Source organism: Notolabrus celidotus, chromosome 12 (genome assembly GCF_009762535.1).
Source record: "Notolabrus celidotus isolate fNotCel1 chromosome 12, fNotCel1.pri, whole genome shotgun sequence".
Taxonomy (NCBI): domain Eukaryota; kingdom Metazoa; phylum Chordata; class Actinopteri; order Labriformes; family Labridae; genus Notolabrus; species Notolabrus celidotus.
The window spans coordinates 25,484,228-25,510,959 of NC_048283.1; the positions used below are offsets into that span (position 1 = coordinate 25,484,228).

The 26,732-nt window shown below is 44.5% G+C and overlaps 1 protein-coding gene across 1 annotated transcript in view; it reads right to left on the reverse strand.

The window, feature by feature from the left end:
- The window catches only part of LOC117822923 (low-density lipoprotein receptor class A domain-containing protein 4-like), a 50,054-nt gene extending 23,579 nt beyond the window's left edge, over window positions 1-26,475 (reverse strand). The window contains exon 1 of the mRNA XM_034697881.1: window positions 26,069-26,475. Within this exon, the coding sequence (XP_034553772.1) occupies window positions 26,069-26,162 (94 nt within the window). The 5' untranslated portion in view covers window positions 26,163-26,475. The remainder of the gene's footprint in view (window positions 1-26,068) is intronic.
- Between the last annotated feature and the right edge of the window lie 257 nt (window positions 26,476-26,732).

Consider the following 26,732-nt stretch of genomic DNA (forward strand, 5'->3'; position numbering starts at 1 on the left):
GCTATACAATATGGGCCCATATTGAACTTTTTTCCCCACATCTGAAGCAGAAGCTGCAGCCGCCTGCAGCCATGTTGATCCACAAACTCTGAACATGTTTCCTGACTCCTAAAGTAAAAAGAGAGACCGACACTTTCTTTGCTCCGACTTCCTCGCCCCTCTCTGTCAGCCCGGAGAGCTCCAGCCCAGCTAGAGGCCTGCTGAGTTCACAGCCTGCTGCCCACCACACCGGGGCCCACACAAACACACACACACCAAACACACATAGTCCTCCTTCGACACACACGGACGCACACAGCCCTGTCTGCTGCCACTGCCGTTGCTATGGTAACCCTTGGGCACGGTGCCGTGATCAACAAGGCCCGGAGCTGCTGGGGCGCCATGGCAGCGACCTGCCTGGCAAGCAAACACACACACACACGCACGCAAGCACGCACGCACACACGCACACTAGCGGTGCCGCAGAGAATGATAAAAGGAGACAAGGGAGGAGAGGAGTGAATGTACGTAAACACTCACACACACTGACTGGCACAGGAAAGAGAGTTCAGGAATAAAGGGACAGAAAGAGTTAGGGGAAATGGAGGGAGAGAGAAACGGAGGTGCACACACACGCACAACCACACACACATGCAGGCTCACACTGCCTTCCCCCTCCCCCGGGGGAAATGCACTGTAACGTCTAGACGGCTGGTATCAGCCTGGCAGCAGTCTCTTTTAACCACAGTGTGTGCGGGTGTGAGTGCGTGTGTGTGTGAGTGCGTGTGTGTGTGTTTGTGTGTGTGCGTGTTAGTGTGACACAGCATGTAGTAGATATCAGCCTAGTTACAGCCTCCTCTCCTCTGCTACACTCAGTCTCTCCATGGAAATAAATGAACTAGTTTAGTGCTGCTTAACCCTGAGGAGAGGGTCCTGTGTGTGTGTGTGTTCGGTGTGTGTGTTCGGTGTGTGTGTTCGGTGTGTGTGTGTGTGTGTGTGTGTGTGTGTGTGTGTGTGTGTGTGTGTGTGTGTGTGTGTGTGTGTGTGTGTGAATGTTTAGGATAGGTATCTTGGGGTCAGGAAGGAGATGGAAACAGAGAGCTGAGGGACAGAGAGGAAAAGAAAGAGAAGAACAGACATACAGCGAAAGGAAAGAGGAGGAATGGAGGATGTAATGAGTGTGTCAGAGAAGCACAGACTCACACACACAAGCACACACACACGCACACACACTGACAGAATGAGAGAAAGGTGCCAGACATGCTATAGGGACTCAGGGCAACAAGAGAACAAACAATTACAGCTTTGTCTCTTTCCTCCTCTCTCCCACTGCTCTCTCTTTCTCTCCATCTATCCCTTCTTCTTCTCCTCTCTCTCTCTCACAGCACAGGGAATCACACAGCCTGTCTGTGCTTCACCACTGAGACTAAATGGGATTAAAAAGCAGGACTGTTACAACCACGGCTATTTCTAACTCGAGCGCTGGGACAGAAAATGTTCTGCTGCGTTTTCCTAACGATATTTTCACTCGGTAACGGGAAAGACGCAGCTTAACAGAAGTGCAAACACAAATGATGTAGAAACGAAGGATGTGTTTTTGTGCAGAGTGTGATCCAACCAATCACAGGTTGGTAGGACGATGAGACAAAGTGATGCCAGGTTATAAAATCTAGATTATTTGCAGGTAAGCTCAGCCAAAATCATGCACTAGCTTTCATTTCCGAGCACTCATAAATTTAACCACTTTGTGAAATTGAGTTTTATTGTTTGGAGCTGAGTGATGTCTACCTAATTGGCATATGACAATGGTGAGTGTAAACAAAGCAGATCCTGAAATGATACTGATGATACTGTTTTGAAGGGGGGGGGGGCTTTACTCGATTATTAATGGGGTGTAATCTCTCAGCCCAGCAGCAGCTACAGCTTTGTAATCGTCTGCTGACTTAACAACAATGTCAAAAGCTGTGATATCTTTACTACATGTCATAAAAATGTCAGCATGAAGCGTTTATGAGAGCCTGAAGACATTCATCAGTCTCTGCTTTAACAGTCTTGTGACTGCTGCACTTAGCAGTGCTGATCAGCGTGCTGCTATCACGGCTGAAATTAAGCTTCAGATCCAAAGCACCAGCAGGTTAGGGTAGCTGTCGTACGGTACAGACTGACTCCCCCCGCTCAACAAGGTTACGCTGGAGCGGCATATAAATCCTCTCTTAACCTTAAAGGTGGACTTTGCTTCCTGTAAAACACAATAAAAGTGGAAAAGAGGCATGCATGTTGTAAACATCACTAAGTGTCTCTCTCTCTATTGATTCACCCCGTTATGCCACAGACGGTTTTATTTGCCACTTTTTTGCTGATATGTAAAAAAGAAGTGATGTGTGACGATGATATCTGAACCTTGAGTTTTGTGATTTCTTGCAGCCGCAGGTTTCGGTGACATCAGTGCTCTCTCATCTGTCAACAGCCACCGGTTGCTTTTTTAGAGCGCAGCACAGAGCAGGATCGCCAGACAGCTGGAGTCATGTGACCGAGGTTTTCACGCGGTAATCCCTGAATCAAGGATTCTCCTCCTCCTCCTCTCCTCATCCATGTTGTCTTTCTGGTCCTCTTAAAACCTCTGACCTGTTGACTCCAGGCCTGGCTCCGCTCATCATGACAGTTTGTTGTTGTAGTTAAGTGAAATACGATCTGGTGATAACACAGAGTGTTTTATTCTGAAAATTAACCGGATGTTTTAACATTGTTTTGGTGCCTGACTTCCTGTCCCGCTCCATCTGCTCTGTTGAGACTGATGCGTTGTGCTCCGACATCTGGCAAAAATAGAAGTCTTGTGTATCTGATCTGGAGGGCTCCAACCTGCCAGATCAGAGATGCAGCCGGAACGCAACGGAGTGGATCCAGTGGAAGTTAACACATTGACTAGAATAGAAATCTTTCAGATCCGGAAGGGACACAGATCTGGTGGAATTTAGCTGTAAATGCTCCCTAAACATTAAAGGTGCACTTTGCTTCCTGTAAAACACAATAAAAGTGGAAAAGAGGCATGCAGGTTGGGAACATCACTCAGTCTGCCTCTATTGATTCACTCCGTTATGCCACAGAAGGTTTTATTTGTCACTTTTTCGCTGATATGTAATAAAGAAGTGATCTGTGACGATGAGATCTGAACCTTGAGTTTTGTGATTTGTTGCAGCCGCAGGGTTCGGTGACAGTCACGCTTGCTGCTGCTACTGACACACTTTATGGAATCAGACCAGCGTCACACTCTAGATGTGTCGATCATATGCATTATCCTCTGACTCTAAAGCACGTGCATCTGAGCCACCTCTGGATGTGTTTCCCACGTTCTCTCTGCACAAAGAGCAGGTTTAATGATTGCCGAGGTGGGCCGTAATGATGAGATCTGATGCTGAGCGGCCGATAAATCCCCGCTTAGACTCCTGAAAAGGACTCGTGTAGCCATATCATCTCCATCTGCATGAATATAACATGAAGAAAGATAGGAGCAACGCGGGGCTCTGTGATAACATATCATGAATATTACAATAAAATCTAATATTATCAATATTCCAAGGTTTGTAATATTCATGAACAGCAGTACAGCAGCGTTAAAGTATTCATTCAGGGAGGTGGCTGGTGCACGGCTGGCCCAACATTACTACACACATGCACACGCACGCACACGCACACACACACACACACACACACACACACACACACACACACACACAGTCTCTCTCTCAGGTGTGTGTACATTATCAGAGCCAGACAGACAGGATAGTGTCTAGACCTCCCTCCCCTCCCCCATAAAGCCAGACTGAAGGGTCAGACTAATGTCAGGGTTAAAGTGTGTGCATGTCTGTGCGTGTCATCCACAGTCAGTGTGAGTGGGTGTGGGGCAAACATTAACAGGGTGTGTGTGTGTGCATATGTGTGTGTGTGTACATTCCTGAGAAATAAAAACCACTGTGATGATCTTGGAAAATTATGCATCAGCAACAACAACGGCAAAAGTGGAAATGCTTCTGAGTGTGTGGGAATAACTGGAGAGGTTTGTTCATTTGTTTCAACATGTAGTATTACATAATCCCTCTCACTTCCTGTCTCTGAACCGCAGTCAGGGGACCTCCTTTTTTTAAGCTGCTACCGTTAGCTTAAGAAAAGCTCATACTAAATGACTCAACAAGCCGGTGAAGAACTGTGTTCAGACGTTGTAATAACACAACACAGGTGCTTCATTCTGTCTTCACAGCCTTTATCATGTCAGATATTCTGAGAGTGAAGATAATCTGATGACTATTGGGATTTAAAGGCACGAAAAAGATGCTTCAGTGTGTCTGTGGTTTATCCATGCAACCTTAAGACAGGGCTTCCCAAACGTATCACTCTGCGACCCCCAAAATATAGATGCCAAAGCCTCGCGACCCCCACGGTCCCTCGAAATGTTACTTCATACTTCATTTCGCTGGTCTATGTGGCTGTTTCCTGTGCTGCTGCTACCCATGCCTTAAGACACTGTGCAGGCAACATCACATGCATGTTACCTCCACAAAAAGACCGACCCATGTGTGTTACTCAGAAAGCAGACAAGCTGCACCTCCTCTCATTTCTGATTCCAAATGATGGACTATTTAGATGCGTGCGTGTCCGTGTGTGTGTGTGTGTGTGTGTGTGTGTGTGTGTGTGTGTGTGTGTGTGTGTGTGTGTGTGTGTGTGTGTGTGTTTTGGTACTTTAAGGAAATGAAGAATCCTTTAGCACTTCAGCAGAAGGATCTGTAGAGAGAAAAAGTAGTAGCCGTCCACTTGAGAGCTTTGCTTGTCTGGCTGCTAGATGATGAGGATAATTACAGCTACTATTCTAACGGACAATGGACAGTCTGTTCTGCTGTTTCTGAGCGTGCTCGTAACAAGCGGCGGAAAACTAGAAGCGAATGCCATCAGTCTGAACTGAGGAACGGAAACAGGAGCTCTACGAGTCGCACATGAAGAAAAAAGGATTAAGGCAATAAATGATGTAAAACACCGTGATGACACTGACGAGTTCTGCAGGGAGGGAGGGTGTGGGGTCGACGGGGGGGCACCAGACAGTGTTGCATCTGACAGACCGTAAAAACCTGAAGCAGATTAGGAGGTTATGAGGGGTGTGCTGTGATGTGATTCAACCTGGAAGCGGTGCTTTGACAGTGACTGGCAACGATGAGCTTTGTTAGCCTCATCGCAAACATAAGCAGAGTCATCGTCATCTTCATCGCAGGCAGTCAGAGGAGGAAGACACGCAGTGGTGGGCTGTTGTGACAGCATGAGGGGGGGGTGCAAGGCAGCAGGATACACACAAGCATACATACAACCAGAGGGCACACCAAGACCAATAGGGGGGCAGATGCGTGTTTCAGATATCGATATAATGTTCTGATTTTATATGCATCACATTTTTCATAAACTGTCCCAAAGAACACACACTGTACACACCACACACAGGGACGAGGATGATGATGGTCCTGCAGTTTGTCATGCTCTGTCAGAGGAAGGTGCTGCACTCTGGTTTAATTTGATGCACAATGCTGATGTTCTCAGTCATGGAGGTCGTGTTCTCTCCCTTTGTAAGAAACTATTCTGCAGCAAATATTGCATTTTGCTTTCTTCTCATCGTTTGCTTTGGTAAAATCTGGCCAAACTTTAGGTCTCTTTGCACGTTAAGCTTATCAGACAGCCAATGTATGTTTGTGCAACAGTTACTTAAGTAAATAGCATGGCTCAACTCAAGAAATAAAGGCAACCTCTGGTCTTAAAATATGAAGCCCATGCAAAAGTGTGAAAAACTGCAGTTCATTGAGCCTCCACTAGAGGCTGGCTGCAGAAACACCAGAAACCATATACACACCCATTCAAAGAAGACGATCTTTACAGCAGAAATAAACATGTTTACAGCCTGGTTCAAGTTAAGTGCAGTTTAGGTCTGAATATATCATTTCTCTATCAGCACACACTGTATGGGGTGAATTTATTTATATCTCGTTATTTTTGAAGATATTAAACTTAAGAGTTTTGCCCAAATAAGGGCATGGCTGTCTTGATTGGCAGGCAGAAACCCTGTAGCTGTTAGCGAGGAGGCTAAAGGCCCGCCGCTTTACCTCACACTAGCTCGAACAAAGTTAGGTTGAGTTCAGGATTTCCAATATGGCACCCGCCGACGACTGGCTTCAGAAACAGATGTTCGACGTTACAGATACTATTTATTATACAGTCTATGGGTAGGACTGATGAGACTCTGTAAGCTCCAACACTATTGATTTACAGGTTTTGAAAATTCTAGAGCCAGGCCTCGATCCCTGATTCCCATCTCCAGTGAGGGGTCACTTTTAGGTTTTTCTCCTTCACCATTCAACTGAGAAAGTTGCAAGAAAAACAAATCTCTAGTTTGCTCAGGGATTTTAATTCATTACCTGAACCACTTCTGAGGACAGCCCTGACTTGGTATTCTTAGGGGAAGTTGTTGGAGATAAAATATCCACCAATAAGACACTGAATATATGACCTCAGCATGGATAGTAACACTTTTATGCCAGTTCTCAAATGAAACAGACAGAAAACAAAACGCAAATAAAGAAGAAGAAGCCGTCATTAATGGAGACTGCAAATGCACACACAGCATCTGACTCTGCTGACTCCAATCAGCCAGAGACAACTCAGCCAGCCATCCAGACACATTGATCTTTGTCAACTTAGCAGGGGGGTTATGAAAATTATTCCGCTGTGTTCATTTTTCTACAGGCCAACTTCACAGGTCGGCTACTGCTAAGGGCGAAAAGGTACAATCACGCTGAGGTCTGGCTGAACTGAACAAGAGGGAAAATGGAGAAGAAAGAAATAAGCAGACATCGCCGCCAGAGTGGCACAGAGGGATAGAACGACAGAGAGGAGAGAGAGAGAGAGAGAGAGAGAGAGAGAGAGAGAGAGAGAGAGAGAGAGAGAGAGAGAGAGAGAGAGAGAGAGAGAGACTAAAGCCCAGGTTTGGATGCAGAAACCGAGATAAGAGCAGGGAGAAGGACAGACGGGGAGGAAAGTCAGCAGAGGAAGAGATAGAGGTGCGGGGAGAATGTGGTAAAGGAGACAGATGTTAAAGGCAGACAAACAACAAAGCGTGTCTCATCTCTGAGACCGAACAACAAAAACAGCAGAGCGGCGGAAAAGAGAACAAAACAGACAAGATGAGAGAGAGGAGGAGGAAAAAGAAACGAGGGGGTCTGTCTGTCTGCCTCTCTGCATGCTTCCTGGCACATTTTCATTTGATAGAACAGCCCCCTCACCCTGTCCCACCCCCTCTGCCTCACCCCCACAGGAGAGGCGATCTCAACCACCAAACTCTGAAGTAGGTTTTGAACATCAGTAGGTGGAGCAGACACCTCCCAGACGTAGGCTGCGTGCCGCATATGTGCTGCTAACTCTCTGCGGCTGCTCTGATCTACCAAACAGGGACAGACGGGGATTCTGTGGGTGGAAGACAGGAAGCTCTGGGAGACATGTGACACATCCAGACTGGAGCTGCTGGGTCTGCTGAGGTTACACAGACATACTGAGCTCAGACTGGTTATGTCAGCTTCACCCACCTCCTACATGAACATGATAGTGTGTTTAAATCAGGGTTTCATATTCTACTCAGAGGAACTCCTGCCTGGAAGTTAAATGATCAAATGATGTGAAGACATAGGCAGGCATGTCAAAGTGAATGGATGTTAAAACAGGAAGTAGAGGCCCAAATATACACGCATGTGGCCTAAAACCTGACTACATCTCTTTTTATTTAGTTTATGAACCAGGAAGGACTCTCAGATCCTCCTGCTCCTTTATGTTAGCTGTTCCTCACAGCAGAACAAAAACTTTCAGAGAAGCTGCTTTCAGCCACGACGCTCCAAGACAAGGATCTGAGAGGAGCTGGAGACATTGAGACTTTACAACATATATCTTTGGTTTGCTTTTATTTAGGGTTTCTTAATTTAATTATGTTAACATTTATATTGATTCTAATGTTATTTTATTATTTTATCTATTTTTAAATATTTGTTTTTCAATATTTATCTACTCAATTTTATTTATATATTTAGTGCTTTTTATCAACTTTTATCATATTTATTTATTTTAACTATTTGCATTCTTAGTAATTTGATGCTTTAACTTATTTTAATTGCATATATTTAATTGCTTTTTCAGTGCAATAGTCTCTTCAAAATACAAATTTTAATATTCATCTACTTAATTTTATGATATTTTAATGCATTTATTTTATCTTCAACTTTTATACTATTTATTTATTTTAACTATTTATATTTTTAGTTATTGTGATGCCTTATTACCTTATTTTTAATTCCATATATTATTGTTTTTGGAGCATTAGTCTCTTCTTTAAAATCCATATTTTTTTTAATATGTAGCATTTTTTTCCACTATTTTATTCCAGCTTTTTTCTTGTTCATCACTGTAAAGCACTTTGGATTGAATTTGATTGTATGAAAGGTGCTGCATAAATAAAGCTTGATTGATTCATTGATTTGTCAATCACACAAATGCAATGCGCACCAGCATCATGCATTATTTGCAGCCCTAATTTAAGCACACTACAGCCACATATATGATTGTGTGGTATCATATAGTTCATAATGTAGAGAGATCCCAGTCAAACAGACCACAGATAAATAACTCCAGGACTTCCTAACAGACTTTGTTTCTGGATCTGTCCCTCCAGAGCTGGATTAAATGATCTCAGGTAAACTCAGAGTGTCCCTGCACGAATGATGAAGCCTCCTCCGATAACAACAGTTCTTAAAGAATAAACTAAAACACTAAAAAGCATAATGAACAAATGAGCAAAAAGAGAGCAGTGTGACAAACAGCCTCCTCCTCTGGTGTGTAATTTCATCCCGTCTGTTTGTAATAACTCGGTTTTATCTGCTCAGCCTTTTTTTTTTTTTTAATCTCTGACCGCAAATCATAACTGGTTTCCATCTTGGAGAAAGATGGCTCCTCAACAGCAGCATATGCTCGTGTGGCGTTTTTTTCACCCTGCTATGACTCACTGTCTCTCCACAGAGATGGACTGTCCCTCTATTTTAGTCGGTTTCATTTGTGTCTTTCTCTTCCACTCTTTTTGTCACACTCCTCTCAATCCCTTCCTCCCTCTGTATTTATTCATCGCTTTCTGCAGAATCTTTAATCCTTCCATCCTTTTTCTCTCATAATTCATTGCACTCCTCTGACTTCCCTTTCAGCCTCCTCTCTATCCCACCTCTTCTCTTTCACTTCACTATGTGCACTTTTGTCATCACTTCCTCTCCTATCCCACCTCCTTTCTGTCTCCTACCTTCCCTCCCACTCCCTCCGACTCTCAGATGAAGGGGTGTAAACATGTCTTCCACATGCGGTCTCATTGTGCCGAGCCAATAGAGCAAAACAACCACGCTTAAGTTGCTCAATAGGCTTCACCAGATGACTAGCGCCTCCTTCCTCCTCCCCTTCCTCGCTCTTTTTTACCCCTTTGGGTTGAGATGCTTAACAACCATGAAGCAATGCCTCGCAGGCAGGATTAAGCAGGAGAGAGAGACAGAAACAGAAGAGAGGAAGGAAGAGGTAGAGATGAGAAAGAAAGATGAAGACAGTGAGCGTGAGACAGGAAATAAGAAAAGCCCGAGACGGAGAGGAAAGCGATGTCAGTGCAAAGGGGGAGAAAACAAGTTGTGTGTGTACGAGGAGAAAAATGCAAGGTAAAGAGAAGTATATGCAGGGGAAAAAAATACAAAAAGTCCTATCAAAAAAACTTTTTTTCTGCTGAACACTTGGCCGTGACCGCAGGCTGAACTTCGGTGCGGTGCTGAGCAACAGCTGCCGACACAGAGGAAGCTGAAAAAAAGAAAAAGAAGCTGCAGAAGAAGAAGAAGAAGGAGGCAGCGAGGTGCAGGGGGAGCACGGATTCTCTAAGTAACGCTGCTGCTGCTGCTAGTTTGGAGATGGCCAGGATGTTTTAGGCTTGCTGAGGGAGGGACGGAGGTATAAATAGACCCGGGGCAGCGGGGGTAGACGGAGGATTGAAGGGGTTCAAACAGAGGGAAGGATAGTTAAATGTGGAGAGAGGCTCGTGTCTCACCAAAAAGAAGTAAAACTCCAGTCCTCTGGGCTACAGACCGACACAGACGCTGCAGTGAAACAGTTCTGTCTGCTGCTCTCAGCGGGCAGCGAGGCAGCCAGGTCAAGGATTTAAAGCTAGTTTGCTTGCAGTGAAACTACTGCTGCTGCTCAGTGGATTAAATAAGAGGATGCTACTGTTGATTCCTAAAAAAATAATGATGCAGCTTTTAGCAACATGAAGACTTTCCCTTTATTACACAGGGGTGAAGAAGGCAGTAATATCTCAGAGACTAAGATCTCCAAGCAAAAGCAGACTAAGGGGTGGGTTCAGACTGCGACTGAGGTTCCTGATTCCATTCTGGATCCAGTTCCTGGTTGGCCAAATACATGGATTACTTAAATCAACACTATAAGAGACTTCCAGAAGGACTGGCCTTTGGGTTCACATTCAAGAAACATCAGTTTATAGAAGCTCTAGCATTAAATCCCTGAACTTCAGGCTGCTGTCTTTTTAGAGAAAGACTATAAACTCTTACATGACGTTCAACAGAACCAAACAGAGCAGGTCTAGACCGTACTCTTTGTTCTATTATTAACAAAGACCCAACATCAAGACAGGATAAGATCCAGTCCCATTTTACAGACAGGACTCAGTCTGATCTCATCTTAATCCACCATGAGCAGAGCACTTTGCAGCATTTAGCAAGTTACAGTGGTAAAGACAAACTTCTTTTAACAGGCAGAAACCTCCAGCAGGACCAGACTCATGTTAGACACACATCTGCTGAGACCGAGTTGAAGAGAGGGAGATAAAATAAATCAAATGTTGTTGCTTAAATAAAGAGAGATTTTATAAACATTCAGAATTTTAGAATTTGTAATAGACTGCAAATCTGACCAAAATGAGAAATGAGATAAATTAACTTCATGACTCTTTGATGTAGTCTAATGTTCTTTCGTTGTGTGTGTGAGAGTGTGTGTAGCTGTGTTCTGATGTGCAGCTCTGCTGATGATAGAATGGATTAATCCAGCTGAGGTGAAAGCATCCGCTTAGGAAATTATCAGACCATTAAACCGGCCGTTATCTCTCGTTATCACCATCATTACAGAACCTTAGTCAGGGCCAACTACACCTACCAGTAGGCCAGTAAGAGCATAATCACCTACTATAAGCAACACATTTACAGTGACGGGGGAATGTTATGAAACGGTCTCAGTTAACCTCAGGTTTTCCTGGTTCAACGTCCTGTGTTAGACTGTACCCGCCATGCACCTTAACGGCCTCCTGAAGCAGACTGTCTGCGTCTTTATAACCTCAAAGAAGAAAAAGAGCAGCTTCCTCATGTGGCTGGGAGGAGTAAAATTTGTCTTTCTGCTGTTTGATATGTTGTACGCCTTCCCACAAGGTCGTCATCAACCACATCTTCATTGTGCTTTCTGTACCTGAGTCATCATGCAGGCTGTGAACATGTTTATTTCTGCTGTAAAGATCGTCTTCTTTGAATGAGTGTGTATGGGGTTCGGTACTTCTGCAGCCAGCCTCAAGTGGACACTCGAGGAACTACAGTTTTAACACTTCCGCATGGGCTTCAATTCTCGCAACTGGAGGTTGCCGCTTGCTCTTAGACATATGTCTTATTTTCTGTATGATACTATGATGTCCAAAGAGAAAGAAAGGTGAACTGATGCTGAGTCAGGTCCCTTGTCAAAAAGTCTTGATCCAGCCCTGACTATCACTCGATGGTGTTCATGTTGCGGTGTGTTGAAAAGATTTATCAATCAGCCTCCTGCACAGCCAACTAGAGGTACAGAAGAACCCATCTGTCTCACATCATTGCTTTCCATTGGCTGATAAACCCCTGAGGGCTACATGAGGCGTTATGAAATCTTCATGAAAATTCACTTCTTAGAGTCAAGTAGTGTAGCAACACACAACATCGCCCTCCATCTTTTCTGCTTTTTTTCCTCCTCTGATTCTTTTCTTCTTCCCTCTTGTCTTATCTTTCATGATTCTCTGTCGGACTCCTTTTTTCCCCACCCACACCACCCTCTCCTTTCCACTCGTCTCTCTGTAGAGGCACCACTTGGGGAGTTCAGCTCACGGCGAATATTGTGGAATTAAAAGAAGAAGCTCCTGCTTCCTTGAGGTAAAGGTCTTTTTTTTTGTGACACAAAGACCGAGTGTAACCGGAGATATCAACAACTTAGAAACACCCACCCACAGAAAGCCTTTGTGTGTTTTCAGTAACCTTCCCTGTGCTTCTTGTGCTGATGATAGTGGTTCTTTCTTTTTACGGCGCAGGAGTCAGGTAAGGATCACGCCGAGTTCTCACTGCAACGATTCATTTGACGTCTTTTGGAGTGAGGCGTTTTTACTATCTGCTGTTTACTCTGCAGGATTTTTAAAGCAGAGTCATACAATAATGCATTAAGGCTTCTCCGATGCCATTCAACACAACACTGTATGACTGTATGACTGCGTGCGTGCGTGCGTGCGTGCGTGTGTGTGTGTGTATGCATCGGCGTACAAAAAACAGCTGAGAGGGCATGGCTGTCTCTGTGTAAGGCTAACTCACGCCATGTTTGAGCTCCTAGACGTTCAGCGAGACAAGCAGACACTGAGTGCTGCAGCAGTCTCAAACTGAGGGAAGGCAATTTGGCTTTTGAAATGGGAGTCCCACCCGCCCACTCACACACATCCACAGATACAATTCATCATAGAAAGCAGGTTTCTTACGAGGAGCCATAAACTCTTCCCATTAAGATTCCTGTCTCATGAAAATATAATTGCTGTAAATGAGTAGCGCAGGGTGCTGCATAACTGGTAGGGGACTAAGTGTTTATGGAAAGAACCATTATTACAATCCCAAAGGCACAGGATTTTTGACAATTTAAAAAATTAGAGGTTGTAACTTTTCAGGATTTATGGACGCATCTCTGCACTCAAGGCATCTCTCACATAAAGGTGCAGGTGTGCAACATTTAAGTGGGGTTCTTTTATAAAGCCTAACCTGGTGCAGACCTCAGTTGTAGGTGATCCGCTGGGTTAATCTGGCTGACAGATGGGGCAGACTGCGGGTAAGCAGGGGTAGGTAGGGGCCGTGTATTGCAATAGTGCTGGGACGGCACTGGGCTGGGCCAAGCCGGATGCTGTGACTATGACCTATATTAATAATTCACACATAGGATCTCCATGCTGCACGGAGCAGGAGCCCTAATCATCATTAGCAACACTAGCCAGGAGCCGCGTTAGCTTCCAGCAGGAAGTCAAGCATAAAGATCAGGGACAGGAGATGGACAGAGAGGCAATCTTCCAGTCTTCCTCTTCACTTCAGGTGTCTGAATTCAAATTGGAAATACCTTCTTCATGTGAGGAGAAGAGCGGCCAGTTTTTGGATATTCCTGCAGAACTCTGGAGATTTAGGACGCATAGAGGCAGAGAAGGCATAGAGCTACGAGGAGGAGAGCTGGTATAAGAAGATGGAGGTTTATGGAGAGGATATAGAAGCCGTGTCTCTCTTCTCTCATCATGGGCAACGTGAGTCCTCTGGCTAATAAGATGGATGAGCTAACAGGACTAGCCAGGAGTCAGACAGAGTTTCAGGAATGTAGCATGTTGTGCTTCACGGAAACGTTGCTGCATCAGGATATTCCCAACCATAACGTCTCCATTGGCGGCTTCCTGACTGTCCGATGGACCAGGATAGCACTGAGAGCGCTGTGGGCCTCCCACCATATTATCAGCACATGTGCCAACACAACTACAGCGTCCAACGTTCTAAACGCTGCCATAGCCAGACTCCAGACAGACCACCAGAGTGCCCTCTTCCTAATTTCCAGGGACTTCAACCATGTATTTATTTTCTACATAGTTTATTATTGTATTTGTATAACTTATTGTGTATAGAGCAACTGTAATGACTGAATAGTGACTGAGGCGTAGGTGAAATCTCAACACCGCAGTGTGCACTTGCAGAAATAAAAGTGAGGAGGTCATCTGAGCCCAAAGAGCTCTCCTCGTCCACCTGGAAGTCGTTTGCCGGTGCAGCGCCCGACCTTGACCAAAACCGGCGTCTGCTGCAAAGTTTTTCTAAAGTCTGCAGCAACTAAAGCTGCACAACAAAGTTATTCAAGCATCTAAAACAAAAGCCTGCAGCTGAGTGGGAGAATTGTGTGGAATTGCATTCCCCATAGTATCCTGTATAAGAACAAAGGACTTCAGTGAAAAGACTTTGGAGATCCGGTAGCTTATCACGTCGCCAAAGATACGTTGCCAGCAGGAACAGTTCTGCAGGAATATGTTTTTGTAGTGCTTCACTATCTCCTGTGGGCGCAGACGCTGGCTACTCAGCAGCGGACGGAGAGCAAGAGAGAGAGATTTACTTGTCTTTCATAAAACAAATATAACTGATAGATCATCATTCTGATAAGCCTGCACGAAGCACTTCAAATACCAGACCAAGTCTTTTATTTTTGTTTGTTAATTGTGGATTCATGTGGTGAAATCGCTCAGCTGTGTTTCTCCAAAGTAGACCATGCAGACATAACTACAGTGCATTCATATTTTTAATAACTTAGCAGGAAGGACATCATACATACATCTGAGATCTCTACTAAAGGAAGGAGAGAAGGACAGAAGGAAGGAGGAAAGGAGAGGAGCTGTGTTATGGTTGGGGGTTGGCAGTCAAAGAGGCAGGCCAGACCAGACAGCCACTATCTTCTACTGACCCCCTGTCTGAGTCTATGCATGTGTGTGTGTGTGTGTGTGTGTGTGTGTGTGTGTGTGTGTGTGTGTGTGTGTGTGTGTGTGTGTGTGTGTGTGTGTGTGTGTGTGTGTGTGTGTGTGTGTGTTTGAGTGTCCCCTCTCCCCAGCCAGACAATAGAGCAGGCCCTATGCCTGATTGGGGTCAGCTGGTGGCTGCCGGGGGGGCGGAGGAAGAGGAGGAGGAGGAGGGAGAGGAGTGGGGGAGGTAGGTATCAGACACCACTGTCTGACTTGCATGTCTGGATTGGAAGAGAGAGGGACCAAATATCAGACAGCTGTCTGAATCTCTGCAGAGGAGCGAAGAACAGGGAGGGAGAGAGGGAGGGAGAGAGGGAGGGAGGGAGGGAGGGAGGGAGGAGAGGAGGACGAGCAGAAGGATCTGGGCTACCAAAGGTCTGTTATTGACTCCCACACACATCCTTTACCACTCGACTCCAGGCTGGGAGGTTAAACCAGGTTAAAATGTAATACTAATAGAATACCCCACAGACATCACTTCAGAAACTTGGTAACAATCTGTGAACTTAGTGTGTCTTCCCTATGGATATATTAACCACCATATGGACAGCTAACCCTACCTCTCATATGTATTAAAGGAAAGCCACATCCAGTCCTGGTGCGTGAGACTACAAAGAGAAACCCAGGTCATTGTGTGGTTTTCATTTAGACCACAGAGGCTACTCCTCTCTTCTACCTATCTTCTCCTCCCTCTCTCTGCCTCAGGTGTAATCCAGAGTAATTTCCTGTGATAAGGTCAGATCCAGAGCAGGGCCTTGTTAGGGGGCAGCTAGCCGCCCAGCTGGCACAGGATGCGGATTTAACCCCCTTTGGCGGTGCAAAGGTACAGAGCTGACGGTGATACAAGATCGGACCAAGTTGTCTGTTCAAATTGCTCAGTTCTGCAAAATGTTTGGTTGAGTTAGGATGCTCCTCTGCTTCTGAGAAATGTTTACATCCAAAGTTTCACCAAGAGAAGAGCTTGTTTTTGTCACTTCTGTCTGATTTGTCTGACAACATTAAAGAATTGATTCCTGCATAGATACTTTCTTTCTTCCTGTTTTAAAACTGAGACAGGTGTTAGCTACATCACACTCAATGCTAGCAAACTGACAAAAACATGTTGCCCTTCAGAACACAGACGCTGAGGCACTACGGATGCTCTAAACTCTGAGGGAACAGCAACTCCTCAAGGTAAAATCGTTGTTTTACTGTCAACCGAGTCAGGTGGCTTGGAAGAGAGTGATTGATCAGCTGTCTCTGTTTAATAAAAGTGATCCTTTTTTGAGTTTGGTGTCAAAAAATCCAGAATTGTCCTTTAAGTTGACTTTAAATCACAGACTATTTTGATCCATGCATGAGGACCTGCAGCCACACAGACCTGTAGAATGTTGTACAGCTCACACTCCACTCTCATTGAGGTGTGTTTTTTACAGTGAGAGGCGTTGTGGTGATGCTAGGCAACACGTAACTGCATGTCAATCACTCCACGTAGCAGCAGTTACATTCAGCAATTAAAAACGGCAACTAGAATTATTTATCACAGAAGAAAAGCTCTACTATCATTCACACATGCTCGCTGTCTTCCTGCACGAGGAGGACTAGAGGAAGTTGTGGAGTTTGTGTTTGATGAAGAAACTCCTGTTGTTCTCAGTACAGCGTGTCTTTATAACTGCAGTCTGATAACCAAGTTCACCTGGTGTTACCAGCAGAGAGAGAGAGTTCAGGTTCTTCTTCGCCATAAAAACTAGCTTCCAGTTAGTGAATGAGGAGGTCTACCTCCAAGCAAGGTTGGGGAGGAGTCCAGCAGGGAAGATTTGGTCGTGACGTTTTGAGTGAGGGTGCAGGCAAAACGCCAACCACTACATTTTGCACAAGATTCTTGTGAGCATGTACATTTCAGCTACCCAATAATGCAGGGGTTCCCAAACTTTTCAGCCCGCTACCCCAAAATATAGGTGCCAAAATCTAGCGACTTCCACTATCTCTCAAAGTGATTTAATGTGGCTTCATTTAGCTGGTCTGCAGAAAATTAGCCTACCTTTATGAGCAGGTGTCTGTGTTTCCTGTGCTGTTATGAATTAACCTACTGCTACTGATGCTTTTGATAATTCACTGCTCACTAACCCTAAACTCAGGAGTCATGTGGCAAAAAGAAAGGCAGAAAACTCATTACATTCTCTATTTTCAAGTTTTTATTTCAATTTTAGCTATTATTTTGTCGATATTTTTTTACTATAATGGGTAAAATGTGCTATTTTAAGATGATTTAAAGAAGGTTTAAAAAAAAAACATTCTGGGAGACATCTCACAACCCCCAATTTGTGTCTCGGGACCCCCCAGGGGATCCCGACCCACACTTTGGGAACCCTTGAAACAATGTAACCTGGTGTGGGCAGTAAGGTTGTAAGGATAAAACAATCTTAAACTTTGATACGACACAAGTAAAAATCTAATGATACCATAACAAACAATGAACTCCTCTGCTCAAAGAGTTTGGCAATTTTGGTATTTATAGAAGAACACTGACAAAAAGTATTCGTTCATAATAAGATGGGCACATTCCCTCTGAAGTATCATTCACAAGTCTGGCAGTGCGTGTGTCTGCAGAGAGTCTGCTGTCTCTCATTTTCAAAGTGTCTTATTTTGGACATTTTAAAGCATCAATCATAGTGCAGAGTGAAACTTCCCATCAGCAGTCCAGTCTAAAAGAAAACTTAAAGGGTCCAAGTGGCATCGCTGTCTCTCTCCTCTGCTCTCTGTTTGCCTGCACCAAACATAAATCTGACATGTGCTCATGTGGCTCTGAGATGCTGAAAAGGACAGCAGTATTTGTCGTTGTGTCTGGGCTTTGTGAGAACTGCAGGCGTGACGTGAGCATAGCGGCGCAGAGACGTACAAGATGACGTACGTAAACAAGCGCTGCAGACAAACAAAGGTTTGCACGTAGTTTTGGATGTCTTCATAAGTTTATGAGAGTATAAACTTAGAAATGAACCTCTTACTCATCAGTTTCACTGCCGTATTAACCCTTAACACGCACTCTCTTCACTTCCTCTTTAGATTGCTCTCTTTCATTTGCTCACGGCAGCTTTAAGATGAAAACATGAGTAAAGATCGTTTTTTCCATAAGTTTTGGTGCTGTACGATACAAAAAAACTACAAAATAACAGATATATAATAGTTTTAAAGCACATGGGATTGAAAGTATTAAAAGATGTGACAATCGTAATGTGTAGACATATGAAGTAAAGTTGTAAAGAAGTTGCAATAGATCCGTCAAAGTTCGTCCCTCCTCTTATGTGTCACAGAGCCATGCAAAGGGTTTTCTTCTCCAGGCATTCACTGGTTAACCATGTGATGTTTTTTCTTGCAGTGAGGCTTTGAAAGACTACCTGTGCACTAAAGTTCCCCTACTTGAAGTGATCCTGTATAGCCCTGGAGACCGCCCCAGCGCTGCTTTGGAAACTTAACCACGTAAGCCTCTTCGAAATCCAAGAAAAATCCTGCAAACCACTTGAAGAGACTTGTCATTATTCCACTGTCTGGGTGTTCCTACACACATATAAACAAACGGATTACCTCCAATCTGACGAACAGAGGGCGGCACAACATTTTAGATTCTATTTGTTTCATGTAATGCGAAACTGCGGTTTTATTTCAAAGCAAAAATCACCTGCAGAAAAAACACAACTGCCTGTGTGTGTATGTGTGTGTGTGTGTGTGTGTGTGTGTGTGTGTGTGTGTGTGTGTGTGTGTGTGTGTGTGTGTGTGTGTGTGTGTGTGTGTGTGTGTGTGTATGACTGACTGTAATGTGTCCCGTCCATGTCCACAGACCTGGAGTCATGAGACGTGCAGCAGACAGCGTGGCTGATTCATTCACTCCTTAGCATCTCAGACACTCCGACTGTGTGTAAATAGATGTTGACTGAGACAACAGGCTACTAACCACCCCCAACCACCACCATCACACGCACACAGGCACACACTTGACGGATGGCCTGTCTTCAAACACACTAGGACTACAAATCTGCTCTGGTCCCAAGGGCATTTTGGGAACTAAGGGAGGAGGTCTGTGCGTGGGGTTGGGGGTGCAGAATCTAGACACAAAGGGAGTCCCGGCAGCCAGTGACTATGATGGGCTGTGAATGCTGCTCAGGCTGGAGCACTGAGTGAAGGTGCTGCAGGGAGAATTGGAAGGACACCAGGAATGACCTTTCCTCACTTTGGACTTCAGAAGACTCAGCCTGAACTTGACCTGCTGAGCTGAAGTGAGCGGGGCGGCTCCGGGCTGCATGTTACACTGTGTGTGTGTGTGTGTCGGTGTGTGTGTGTGTGAGTGTGTGTGTGTGTAGCTGCAAGGTTTGTCAGTTTGATTCTGGACACACAGACTCGCACAGCCCCAAGATACAAAAAAAACCTCTGAATGGCTGTCAAGCTGTTTGAAAAAATGTAAAAGAGGAGAAAACGTAGTGAAAAAGCCACGAGCGATGCTAACGCTGCTGTGCTCACATGACACAGTCTACTGAAAACATCCAGGGCAGCAGAGTGAGACACAAATACACATTCTGGCCAAACAAACAACAGAGACCACACATCACCCTATGAGCGTCTATCCACACTGCTGCCAGGCTTTCTTGCAAATAATACTTATAATATGTAATGTTTACATCCAGAGTTACTCACATCAACACACTGAGTCAGCCAAACTAGCATGATGATCACAGCAAAACAAAAACAACTGGATGAGCCAGAGCTAACGAGCATTTGTGCACTCATTGCTGCATGAAGTAAGAAGTAGGGATGGGCAATGATTTTCGAATATTCGAAAATTCTTTCACTTTGTAAAAATCGAAAAGTTACTTTGAATATTTTCTCATTTTAAAAGTAAAATTTTTCATTGTTTTCACCGGTGCCTGGTTGTAATATGGTAGTCCCGCCAGACGGTTGCTACAGAGTGTCTTACAGCTGTTTGCTAGCCGCTTTAAGTAACAGAAGAAGAAGAATGCTAACATGATTAAAGCTAGGGTTGGTAGTCCCGGAAAACTAGCATGAATTTGAATGTAGCATTTCCTCAGGACTCTGTCTAATGGCCGTAGAATGTAAACATGACAGAAACACAGACGTTAAGGTCGAGACAGACACTGGGGATTATTCAGTCGAATAGATGCCAATGATTATCGAAGAGTATTTTGGCTTGAAATGCCCAGTAAGAAGTGGTTAAAACTCTGCAGGATTTCAGTGACGTTAATTCATGATTTAAGGACTTTAAACAGCTTCATTCAAAGAAAGAAGACTGAAACTGTTTGTCATTCATCCTGAGAAAAGACAGTTTTAACTAAGAGAAGTAAGAAAAGAGAAGTGTTGCAACAAATGTAGAAGAAACCTCAAACTTTCCCTGAATGACTTAACAGTGTGTGTGTGTGTGTGTGTGTGTGTGTGTGTGTGTGTGTGTGTGTGTGTGTGTGTGTGTGTGTGTGTGTGTGTGTGTGTGTGTGTGTGTGTGTGTGTGTATGCTCTCTACCTGTGTGTGTGTTTAATACCTGAGCCAGCAGAGTGCGTCTGCAGGTCAGCTGTGTAAAAACAGGATCTGGGGCCCCCTGACTTACATAAAAAAAAAAGGAGCTCCGTCTTAACCCCCCTGCACGTTGAGCACCGCTTTCCCCCTCTCTCACCTCCAGCTCAGGAGGGTTGGCAGACTCAATAAGACTCCACTGAGAAACACTAAGTGTAGAAATTCCCTGTGAAATTAATTACAGAAGCAGTGATGGTAAAAAGAAGTCTGTGTGAAGGAGAAAAAAAATGCTTCCTTTAAATGCTGCTGTTGGGTTGTCTCTGCCACTCCCCTCCCCAAGGTCCCAGGATTATTCAGTCTGCACAGAGTTTGAAGACTATTGTTTTTCAAGGTTCATTACTAAGATTCATTAATAATAAAACTAAATAAAAACCAAACTAATTTCAAATCAACAACACCTTCACAAACAAACCAAACAAAAAAGGAGGCAAAAAAACAAACCCCCAAACAAACAACAAAGAGCTTAGTGAGAGATTGGATTGGCTGTCTGGCGGGAGACTGCAGGGTAAATATTGGCTGAGCCTGAGAGTGGCTGTCTGTGTGTGCGTGTGTGTGTGCTTCTGTGAGTGTGTGTGCGTTCAGTGTGCATACATCTAGGTGTAAATGTGTGCGTGTGCCTATGTGTATATCTTTCTGTATGTGTCTGAGTTAGAGTCAACAAGTAGCCGAGTGCGTGTTTGGCCTGAGGTAGTTGACAGATGACCCCGCTGCCACCTACACACTAACACCACTCATACACGGGATTACAGATCAGGCCGTTTACATCCGTCTGGCTGGCTGGCCCCTGCTGCAGGCTAACTGTTACATACACACAGACGCAGACAGCCACTCAAGTCTCTGACACATGGACCCGGGCCTTTCCCAAGAGGCGAGAGCATGTTTACAGCTAGACTGCTATGTGTGCATGTATAGAAGCGGAGGATTATAAAGATATTCTGAGGAAATACCGGGCAGGGATCTGTTACTCCGTCTGGGTGGAAGCTGAGAGCTGAGTTATGGTATCGATACCAAGAGGACACCTGAGTAATACAAATGTTTGACACTGAGTCCTGTTTCTTCAGCAAAAGGCGCCAATGAACATAAAGTTTGATGTCTTAACGTAGACTAAGTGATTAAACGTTGCCGCCATAATGATGACCATACGTTGATCATGGTGCGCCCAAGCCACAACCTCAAGTCTAAAAATATGAAGCCCATGCGGAAGTGCTAAAATCTGCGTCCACTTCAGGCTGGCTGCAGAAACACAGGAAACTACATACACACCCATTCAAAGAGACGATCTTTACGGCAGAAAGAAACATGTTTACAGCATGGTTCAAAAAACTCTTTAGGTCTGAATAGCTCATTTCTCTATCAGCACACACTGTGAATCTTTTTATAACTCGTTACTTTTGAAGACATTAAACAGGTTTTGCCCAAATAAGGGCATGGCTGACTTGATTGACAGGCGGACACACTGTAGCTGTTGGCGAAAAGGCTAAAGACCAGCCTCTTTACCTCACAGTAGCTTGGACAAAGTTAGGTTGAGTTCAGCATTTCCAATATGGCACCCGCTGAAGATCAGATGGGTGACGTCCATAGACTGTATAAAATATGGACGTAGTATCCGTGACACCACCCATCTGTTCCTGAGAGCTGTTTTGAAGCCAATCGACGGCGGCAGCCATATTGGAAATGGGAACTCAACCAGGCAGAGTGTAACGTAGTGTGAGCCTCCAAGCCAATAGCTATGTGTTCCCGACCGGGAGTCACGTCAGTCATGTCCTTATGAGGGCAAAAACTCAGAATCTTAATATCTTCTGAACCGTCACGTTAGAAAAAAATTCACCCCCCCGTACAGTGTGTGCCATTAGAGAGATTAGCTTCGTAGGGCCAAGCTGTTTTTTGAACCAGGCTGTAAACATGTTTATTAATGCTGCAAAGATCGTCTTTTTCCCATTCATGTGTATGTGGTTTCCGGTGTTTCTGCAGCCAGCCTCAAGCGGATTCTCGATGTATTGCAGTTTATATCACTTCCGCATGGGCTTCATCGTTTGAGACGGGAGGTTGCCTCTTGGTGACGTCACGAATACTACGTCCATTCTTCATACAGTCTGTGGGTGGGCCTACAGTTCTAGTCCAATGTTGTCTCTGAGGGGCACTAGCTCGGGCTTTAAATCTGGTTCCAAGCACACGGTGTAATGCTCTACATTTAGAATGCAAACAAGCACAGATCTTTGGCGTCACGTAGCCTGATATTGTTTGGCAGTACTTTGATCTAGAAAATTGAGATGAAGTTGTACAACAGCTGCATCTTAAACTCTGGGATCCTGTGTTTCGCCATGTTATAAATTATGCCAAATTTTGACTTTTTTCTCCTCATTTTCTTACCTTTAGACTAGTCTGAATTTTAACTTGAATATTAACTTGGAAATGAGTCATCCCTACATATAACACGGGCAAACTTTGCTAGAAATGGTCGAGCAGATGTTTGTCTAACATGAGTCTGGTTCTGCTCAAGGTTTCTGCCTGTTAAAAGGAAGTTTGTCCTCGTCGCTGTAACTAGCTAAATACTGTGAGGTGCAATGCTCATGGTGGATTAAGATGGGGTAAGACTGAGTCTTGTCCAGTCTTGGTGTTGGGTCTCTGTTCATAATTTGACATAGAGTGGTCTAGACTTCCTATGTTTGTAAAAGCGTCTTGAGATAAGGTTTGTTGTGATTTGGCACTTAATAAAGATAAAGATTGATTGATTGATTGATTGATTGATTGATTGAATGATTTGCAGCAAAAAACACCAATCCATTATGTTCTATGTTATTCTATGCACCATTTGGTCCATGCAGAAGTCAGAAAATACTGAACATCATCTACAGAAGTTCCTCAAAGTCGCAGTTCCTGTCTTTAAATATCTTTTTAGGTCATTCTGACACCAAAATATACACCATGATATATGTAACCAACAGACAGAAGTGAGACATCTTGTAATCTACAAGTCTGAAAACATCATTGGTTATTTTCTTGTGCAGAAGTTCTTTGATAAGTAAAGTTGGACTTATTGATTACTCTGCAAAAAGTTGAAGCTTGAAACTCATGGACAGTGTGATTACTGATTACAATGACAGACTTGACTCCAGGTAAACTTCCCCTGTAGTCTGTGTACTTTCACTTTTGTTCATGACTTTTCTGGGAGTCCGTATCACAAAATAAAGCACTGAACCGCTACCAAGATGAGGCTTCCTGATTGAAAAAAGAAATGGGTATTTGCTTTAGGTGAAAGAGAAATGACCTCACACAGTTGGCACATAATATTTGCTCGCTTGTTTAAGACAGACCGGGCTGATAGGAGTAAAAGTCAATACTAGATTAAATGACTTAAGAGTGAAAATTGTTTGCGTATGCTCTCACCCTGCAGGGACCGTACCATCACACAGACATCCAACTTCCTATTAAAGTGGGTTTGTGTGGGTAATAGTTTTTATCACTGTGGAAATGTACAAAATGTGACCAGACACAAAGTTATTGAATATGTTCTGACACAGCTGTAGAGTCACGCTGAAGAATCTGCATAAATCTTTATGAAGCCGTGCTGTTTGACCTCAAGTATCTCAGGACTTTATAACACCACACCTACAATGCAAGACAGCTGCACCACAGAATGAATCCAAGCCCAGCAACAGCTCCAGACTAACACTTGTTAAAGGTCTCCTCCTTTCAAAATCCTACATGTGAATCCCCCGTGTGTAGGCAGAGGTTCGACTCCTGGCCGTGACACACTGTCTGCGCTGTGATCCCTCTATGTTCGTAGTCCCTTTCAATTTTTTTCCTCCTCGTCTGAATAAAGAGGAAACACACCAGTGAGACCGCCCGCTCTGCTTTAAAAAAAGAAGGAGAAAAAAAGGCAGACTGTAGCTCTTTTCTTCAGCCAGAGAAATCATCAAAGCATGAGCTACATTATTCAGCCTTTGCCGAGTCTGCATGACAACACGGCCGACAAACAAGAGCTCTTTTCAAACCAGACGGCCACTACAGTAGGACAGCTATTTCAAACCACTTGTGAATGGAGCTCCCTCCAACTAGTGAGACGTTTGGATAAGCATTGAGAAAATGTCACCGGGGTTTACGTGCTCTCAAACACACATGCATCCATAATCTTACACACTAATCTGTTTATTACAGAGTGACATCCAGTGGAAACGCAATGATTCGACTCTCGCAGCTCACTTTAGAAGTCTGAGGCAGTTCTTCTGGGTTATCTCATTAGTCCCTGTTGTATCAGTGTGTCTGTGGATCGCACCAGCTCATGCCTGACTGTGTGCGTTTTTTCCTGGCTAGCAATACGATGATGCCACAGAAAACGAATGGTCGCACACCAGCCCGTCTGCCAGACAAACACATACACACACACACTTCTTGGTTACAATGTGGCGTCAGCACAACCACCCACTGCTGCCAAATCTGAATCTAATATCCTGCGTTCACCTCACATTGCCCAGGCCTGGCCCTCAGCCCCAATGGAAATTACACATCACTGTAACTCTGTCCGTGCATCTGTAGCTTGTCTGTGTGTCTGCATGTCTGTCTCTCAATATGTCCGCTTGTCTAGCTTCAGATGTGTGTGTCTACGTCTCTGTTTATATCTCTGTTGGTACTTGTCTGGCTGCCTGCTTATGAATCTACCCGCCTGTCTGTATGTCTGCTGTGTGCCCGTCTCCTGTTTATTTGTCTTTGGCGGTCTGTCTGCAGATCTGTCAGAATGGATACATGCACTGTCTGTCTGGCTGTCCCCTGCATTACTGCCTGTCTGCCTGCCTGCTTGAATGCCTGCATGTGTCTGTCTCTGCTTCAGTCATAAAGAGGAACATCTGCAGTGGATCTAGCAGGCAGCGGCATTAGGGCAGAGCTGATAATGATAGTTTCTCTGTGAGCTGCTCAGAAGGCAGACAGACATAACATACCATTCCAGCGTTTCCTGTCTATGCTGACAGGCAAACTATTTAACCCTCTGTGGTGATCCCTCAGAGCATATGCACAGCCAGACAGGCCCTGTGAGGTTAGATCTCCAAGTATTAAAGTGAGGAACAGGAAACATCTTGAAAAAGTCAACTTCAACTTACATGAGAAACTCAAAGAGATTAATTATTGTTCTAAAAGTGCTCAGTTAACATGCAATGCTTCATAAATACAGTAACAGCTCCTATGATGCTATGCTAGATGTTTTTTTCCACTGTAAACCAACTGTTGAGTAAAACATTATGTTCCTGTGGTCTAACACTACAACACAGCCACTAACATAGTACACACAGTGGTTTTATGACTTTACATCTAATCCTGTGTGCTACATAATTAGCTCTCAGTAAAAACAGACAACACAAGAGATCATAAATACCAGTAAGAACTTTAAGGTCACCATAAAGTTTCTATTGGACATTTCAAACATGCAGCAAGTTCCTGCAGAGGTGCCACACATATACTGCAAGAACAGACAGACATGAAGGGTCAAGAGCAGAGTTTGTTCACCATCTTGAAGGAAAATTGAGTCTAATTTGTTCCACTTCTGCTGCTGCACCCCAGACTGCAACATACAGCGGATTAACTAAAGTATCATGCGGCTTTTTAAGATCAGGGTAAAAAACGCAACTCCTGTTACTTACATATCTCCATTCCCTGTGGCTGGGAAACGGTGCAGTTGCAGGAGCAGGTGACATTGGAGTTGCCGGGGCCGCCAGGGGCCGTTAGGTTTTGCATGGGGCTGGGCAGACCGGGACACCGCTCCGGGGAGAGAGCCGCCGCCACCGTCGGGGCCCCACGACGGGAAAACAACAGAAAACTTCCAGGCAGCGGCAGCTCGGTCCGCCGCTACGAGTAACTCCCGACAGTTTCGCAGTTTTCCTCCACGGTTCTTCTCACGCCATATTTGTATTGGAGTGGCTCGGACAGAGAATTAGGAGGCGATTTGGGGACGAGCCATTGCCCGTGGCTAACGCATTGTGTAGTTTTTCCGTTCCTTCCTTCGCCGCTGAGAGCAGCTGTCCTTCCTTCACTAGAGCAGAGCAGACACAGCGGGCTTGGGCCCCGCCCACTCACTGACTGACAGCCACGCCGGCCAATCAGAGCGAGGAAGAGGAGGGACTGACAGAGGGGAAGAGAGGTGCTGCCTTCAGGAACGAACGGAGAAAAGCACCACTCTGTCTTGAATCAGCTAAAATAATTATAAAGAGACTACATCTTGTATTATGGGACTGGGGAAGTCTAGATTTACTTCACACAGGAGTCAGAGAGTGTTTGAGCAGAAAAACATTAGATTCAACCACAATC